The following is a 7,500-nucleotide window of genomic DNA, read 5'->3' as shown; positions in this document are numbered from 1 at the left end:
GCTCTGGAGCAGGAGTGAAGAACAGCTCTTTCGAGAGGTTACACTTTCCGCTTATGATGTTGTGGGCGAGAATGAGATCACCACGGCGACGGCGTTTTTCTAGAGAATAAAGGTCGAGCGTCCTCAGCCTTTCTTCATAGGACACATTTTTGAGACCATGAATTATTATTATAACCTTTGGAGATATACCTCCGATTTGATGAACTATTGATTACATGAGGAACGAAATATAGAGCTGGATAACATTCATAACTGAAAATGAATTTCTCAAGGAGGCAAAACATGCAATAAAGAAAGAAATTATAAACTGTAGAGTTTAATCATAAAAGCAAAATGTGGAAAAAAATGTGAGATACAGGGACTGAGGAATTTATGTAAGTGCGCGCGCGCACACACAGACACACATGCACACACAAACACACAAACAAACACGCACGCACGCACAGACACGAGCACGCGCACACACGCACACACACACAAATTTGTTGTGCAATATATGAAATCATAGAATTCTATGCTAATCATAAAAACGCTCTTCTAGTGAACCCGGCTAAATATGGAAGGGTGTAACGTGGAGTCCTATACAGCTGAAATCCGGTAGATTCAATCTGTGTGATGAATTCATGAGGAATTTATACATAAAAAAAAGTCAAGAGGTATGGGAGATGCATATATTTATTTCACCAGTCGATATCCATAGAATGACGGCCGTTTTGTGGCCTTCATCATGTAATGATAACTTTAATGTATGATAAATCATTTTACATGTCTGCACCAATGTGCATGTTACACATTGCACAGCGCTATTATACATTTACAAATCAATGCAGATTTTCTCTGTTCCAAACGAGAAGGATTCTAAGCCTGTTATATGTTCCCTGATGAAGGAACTGTTTTTATGGGAGACGGACAGGAATACTTTATCCACCCTCAATAACATTTTCCATAAACGATCGTAGGATGAGTATTAGACTTTATCTCTGCCATGGAATGCTTTTAACATCTTTTAATTATGTATATTGTAACATATTGTCCATAGGCGCAGGAGTGGCTGTGTGGTAAATAGCTTGTTTACCAACCAGATGGTTCTGGGTTCAGTCCCACTGCGTGGCACCTTGGGCAAGTGTCTTCTACTATAGCCTCGGGCCGACCAAAGCCTTGTGAGTGGATTTGGTAGACGGAAACTGAAAGAAGCCCGTCGTATATATGTATATATATATATATATATATATATATATATATATATATATATATATATATATATATATATATATACGTGCGTGTGTGTGTGTCTGTGTTTGTCCCCTTAGCATTGCTTGACAACCGATGCTGGTGTGTTTATGTCCCCGTTACTTAGCGGTTCGGCAAAAGAGACCGATTGAATAAGTACTGGGCTTACAAAAGAATAAGTCCCGGGGTCGAGTTGCTCGATTAAAGGCGATGCTCCAGCATGGCCGCAGTCAAATGACTGAAACAAGTAAAAGAGTAAAAGAGTAAAGAGCGTCTATAACTTTCTTCCTGCTAGTTTCTAAGACGTATGTACCAAGGTCAGGCACTCGCTTACCATTTTATATTTTCATTATATATCCATATACTTTTTTTTATATGTTCATATGTATTTATATGTATATTTTTTATGCATTTGTATATTTTTGTGTAGTTTTGTGCATGTATATATTTTTTTACGGTTTTATAAGATTAGCCTTAAGTACTCCGATGTTATAAAATAAACTGTTTATCGATTACCTGAACATTGGGTCTTCTACCACTGCCTATGTTATATATATATATTGTACATATATGTGAAACAAGGTGGGAAAAGCATCACTCGAATACCGGAGGTAGAATAATATGCTTTATTAATAAAGCTGCAAAGGTATCACAAAAACTGTTACTCAGAGTCCCAAATTCCCGTTCATTTTTGTGCTATATATATATATATATATATATATATAGTAGAATGATACCTATTTAGGCCCATTAAATTGCACACACACCTATACACATAAATACGCATATGGATACACATATATGCATATGAGCGTAAGTATCACAAAAAAGGCACATACATACACACATATACACCTAGAGGCATGCAAACAGCTAACAATGTACATGTGCACATGTAAATAATTACAATCTTCTTTCTGGTTTCGTCTGAAGCCCCGTGTCTTTGAAAATTCTCTGAAGCAGAGGAGTGCAGCTTTTAAACAAAATTCAAAAGCTCAGTACCTTTTAACCGACGATGTAATTGTCTTTTCTAACTCAACACCCGAGTTCAAAACTATTTCTTACTCAGTATCAGCCGTCAGTTTCAGAACGTCATTTAGACAGATACTACATTCCCTCCTACTCACACATACAGGAATATACACACTTACAAATACAAACATATATGTACATACATGCATACACACAGACATCTGCCAGTGCATACACATACACACGCGCGCATATATATACACACACACAGAAACATACGCAGGTATACACATGCACGCATGTATAAACATATAAATGCATACACACACACACACACAGGCATACAGATATACGCACTCACACGCGCGCGTGTCCACACTCTCACATACACGCACGCACGCACACACACACATACACACATGGACATGAATGATCATCTAGTTATATAAGAAAATAAAACAATTTTACATTTCATTTCTCAAATGAAATAATGAAGCATTTGTTTTTTGAAATTGTTATCCTGTAATTACCATAACCGAATGTCCGATTCATTTTGATGAGATTTCATCCACAATTTCCTTTTCAACTTAAATAGGGAAGCCACGAAAAGTGGGAAAAGAAAAGCAGTTTATTGGCTTCTGGCCCTGGACGTCATTACATGCTCCATGTACGCGGGACATCGGACTATAACACGAAAGCAGTTCAGGTATATAATTTATTTATTTATATATTTATTTATATTCTAACTAGCAGTATCGCCCGGCGTTGCTCGGGTTTGTAAGGGAAATAACTATATAAGCATTTTTAGAAAGTTACTTCCCTTATAGATGCCAATTCGGGCTTTCTTAGCCACTTCTGTTTTGGTGTCTTCAAGCCATGAAGTCGTTGTTCTAAAAGAACGCTGGTCTCCTTGACAACGCTTTACGACGTTGATTTCCTTACACTCCATTCCCCACAGCTTCACGAGGGAGGGAAGAAGGGGAGAAGCAAACACAGGTGCAGGTGTGACCATGGATGCCAACTCCGCCGCCATCGACACACGAAAAATTATGCATTAAAATGGAATAAAAAATGATGTTAAATTATTTTTAAAATCGTAGACTCGTCGTAGACGCGCGCTAATACTCAGACGGGCTCGATATGAATCCCGACTATAAGATACCCGAATTTGGTTAAACTGCACCGCAAAATGTGGGAGTAGTTAGGAATCTAAATCGAAGGAGACAGACACTCACACAACTACAGTTTTATATATATAGATATATGAACCATAGCGTCGCTGGTTACAGATCATGTCCATCAAGTGTTTCTTATGTTTCTGACTCCGTTTATGACTAGAGAGTGTTTTTAACTTGACATCCAGATGTGGGTCATATATTACTTTCAAATTTTGGCACAAGGAAATCATTTTAGGGGAGGAGATATGTCATTTACATCGATCCAGGTGTTCGACTGGCACTTATTTTATCGACCCTGAAAGGGTGTAAGGCAAAACCGACCACGGCGGAATTTGAACTCCGAACATAGAGACGGACCAAATGCTGCTAAGCATTTTGCCCGTTGTGCTAGCGATTCTGGTAGCTTAAATTGGACAATATATATACGTGTGTGTGTGTGTGTGTGTGTGTGTGTGTGTGTGTATATGTACGTATGTGAGTGTATAAGTATATCTATGTATATATATATAACTTTACACACACACACACACATGGATACACATGCATGTGTGCATTCGTGTAACTGATGGTTCTTTAATAAAATTTCTGTTGACCAAAATCCTAGGATGTTGGCTACATGAAAGCTAAGCCAGAAGACACTTTACCAAAAATCCGGCTATGGACTTGAGAACGGTACGACGCTCTTTCAAAGTAATCTTTTCAACCAAGCAGCCGTGCTTGTAACCATTTTATCTCTACCTGGTTCTTATTTCCGGCTGATATTTTATAGTTTTCATGTAATCTATCCGTTCTATATTTTTTTCAATCAGCTTTAAAGTCTTATTAAAGCAAAGAATGTAAGAATCTTATTATCCGTCTTCTTGAAATAAAACATCCCAGTTCTAATCTAGTCTAAGATTATGTAAATATCGGATCAGATAAGATCTAGTTCACATTACAGTCAACATTCGAAATCGCAGAAGATGCAAACCTACATTATTTACGAAGCCAAACTCGTATCCATTATATCTAAGCTGTATCTTAAGTGTATCATAAGGAATATATGAATGAATTAATTCAGTAAATCATTGTAGAATCAAATATCACATGTTGTGTAAGAATATATGCTTAAGATTTGGCAAGGACAAGCAATACTGAAATATTGGAGCATAAAACGGCTTATAATTTGGGATAACAGATAATATTGCAACGACATTGAATGCATATACAATGATGGTGTATGTACACACGAAGATACACACATACATACAGAAAATTATGTAAGACTTGTAAAATATGTACACACACATCACATACATATGCGTATATATATAATATTATATTATATTATAAAATAAGTGCAGGAAAGTTACATCAAAAAATCATCATAGAAGATATACGTACCAAATAATATTGTATTAATCGATAGATGTATAAATATATATATAGTATGATTATTTAAAAAGTTAAAAAGTTTAAACTTTTAAATCTTTTAAATAATCATACTATATATATTTATACATCTATCGATTAATACAATATTATTTGGGACATAACTTCTGTGATTTTTCGATAAAACGATATAGGGGGAGTTAGCTAACAACTCCACAAACACAACCACAGACAGAATTTCCCACATATGTAGTAGATATATAACATAATACTGACTTATGTGATATAGAATTCAAAATACAAGATTAACTATGGATCTGTTTGTGTAACCGTATCTCTTCCTCTCTCTCTCTCTCTATCTCTTAGGATTATACATATATACATATTCATACATATACATACATATATACATACAAACATATATACATACATGCATACATACACACACACACACACACACACACACACACACACACACACACACACACACACACACACACACACACACACACACACACACACGTTGAAGTTGATCAGTTAGCTGCTTGGCTTCGACGAGACAGGGTCGTTTATGTATGATACGTTCAGGCTTGCTGAAGAGTACATAAGTACGAAATCACAGGTGATACAAGTCTATATTTTTTAAATGTCTTGCTTTGAAAGATTGCATTCGGTGGGATTAGTAAAATTTTTGGTAGTAATGACTTTTTGTCCCTCTTAGCGTGTGGCATCTATGTATAATAATGCCCTCTATATATAAATATATATATATATATTCATCCATCATATTCTCCGCCCAGTACTGCTAAGATGTTCGTGGGAATTGAGTCTTCATATATAATTTAAATATCATCCGACCGTGTCGTTCTTAATCTACCTGTAGGTCTCCCGCCCATTCGCTCGGCTTGAGAAATCCACCTGGCAATTCTTTCCGGTGACATTCGAATGGCATGTTCATCGTACCGGAGCTGAAACCTCTCAGTGCTGAGATATAGTGGTTCGAACTGGTTAGACACACTGGTGCCGGCGCTACGTATCCGGTTGAGTAACGTTACTCCAGCGATGCTTCGGAAGAAACCAATTTCGACCGCTTGTATTAACGTATTTTTTCGTCTATTACCCACTATTGATGATAAAGATATGCACGAATTGAAGATAAAAAAGGTTGGCTCTTTTACCAGCCTCTTCTCTTTTGAGCATCGGAACTGCTGCTGGTCCATTACTGTACCAGCATTTGTAGTTCTACCATCCAATGCAGCTTTCTACCTCCTATCACTCATGAATGTGGCCTTGAAAATCCTAAACATCTTCATTTTTCTCAGTAATGGTCCATTAAAATGTAGAGGATACTGGGAAGTCTTTCTTGAGCGGACCGATGTCTCAGATTTTGCAGCACTAATTCTCATCCCTCCCTCGCAGCACTCGACATTTAGTTTAAATAATTACATTTTTTTTACAAACGAATAAAATAAATAGGATCTTCGATTCCTCAGTTTGTATAAAATTGTGTGAGATATGAGCAAACTATAGAAATTTGGGGAAGGGGTGAATGAATTACATCGACCCCAGTACACAAATGGTACTTATTTTATCATTCCCGAAAGGTAAAGTCGACCTCAGTGGAATTTGAACTCAGGACGTAAAGACGGACGAAATTCTGCCAGGCATTTTGTCAGGCGCGGTAACGATTCTACCAGCTCGCCGCCTCACAAAAAACAAATAAGATCGATATATGCCTGAAGATGTCGCTGTACTTACTAATGATCACACCTCTTTGTGAATGAAGAAATTCAATCTTTACTCATCTTGAGTTTGAAAGTTAGTTATTACCCCTCTCTTTTATAAGATTTATCATTCACTTTAATGACTTTTATTTCCATTTTTATGTGCTTACTACATTATATGTAACATTTTCCATTGAAATATATTCACTTAGCACTAACTAAATGAACAGAAATTTACTGTATCAGTTATGTTACAAATGTGAAGTTAATCAAAGATGTAAAATCTATTTTGTTTGCTTTACTCTAGGTACCAATGAGAGCAGCATCACTGAATTCCAACGACGTATTTGTTATTTTTGATGGACATCGCTGTTTCATTTGGGCAGGAAAGGTAAAATTTTCTATTTTCATATGTAATAATTTTATCCATTACATAATTAATTGGATTACCTCGAATTATCTATCTATCTGTCTATCTGTCTGTCTCCCAATCTTATAATAAAATCGTCAAACGATAGCACAGTTGTTACGGGTTTCCAAATGGAAATCTGGCAGCGAGAGTGATAAGAGAGTATCTCTAACTTGGTATACAACAAATACGGTAGGTGTCTTTGCTCGAAGTGCATATGCCTTTCGTGTTTTCTCACTGACGCTTACATCATTTCCCGATTTAAATGTCGGAAGATAGACGCACACTCACATACACACATACACGCACGCACATAATACGCGCGCGCACATTAACGACACACTTCCACACAGTTTCCGTGTACCAAATTCACAACTTATTTGTCAACTCAAGGTTTCGGCAAATATCTTTCACTAGTTGTTGCACAATTTTGCAAAAACGTAATTGCAAGACAAATATGTTTACTATTTACATTCTTTATAATTGACGGATATTTGTCTTCATCTTGTTTGTTGTTAACACAATTTTTCGGCTGATATACCCTCCAAGCCTTCATCATGTGTCTTGGGGAAATTTTGAACCTGGATTCTCCGATGTTGTTGTTGTTGTTGTTATT

At 36.6% G+C, this 7,500-nt stretch overlaps 1 protein-coding gene across 1 annotated transcript in view; it reads left to right on the top strand.

The window, feature by feature from the left end:
- LOC115224735 (advillin-like) overlaps window positions 1–7,500 on the top strand; it is a 186,841-nt gene that overhangs the window by 148,825 nt on the left and 30,516 nt on the right. Inside the window, exons 17-18 of the mRNA XM_036513518.1 lie at window positions 2,798–2,908; window positions 6,783–6,866. Coding sequence (XP_036369411.1) covers window positions 2,798–2,908; window positions 6,783–6,866 — 195 coding nt within the window. The remainder of the gene's footprint in view (window positions 1–2,797; window positions 2,909–6,782; window positions 6,867–7,500) is intronic.

This window comes from Octopus sinensis, linkage group LG2, assembly GCF_006345805.1.
Source record: "Octopus sinensis linkage group LG2, ASM634580v1, whole genome shotgun sequence".
In the NCBI taxonomy this organism is placed as follows: domain Eukaryota; kingdom Metazoa; phylum Mollusca; class Cephalopoda; order Octopoda; family Octopodidae; genus Octopus; species Octopus sinensis.
Note: the sequence above shows the minus strand (reverse complement) of the source record. Positions and strands in the feature narration are given on the sequence as shown.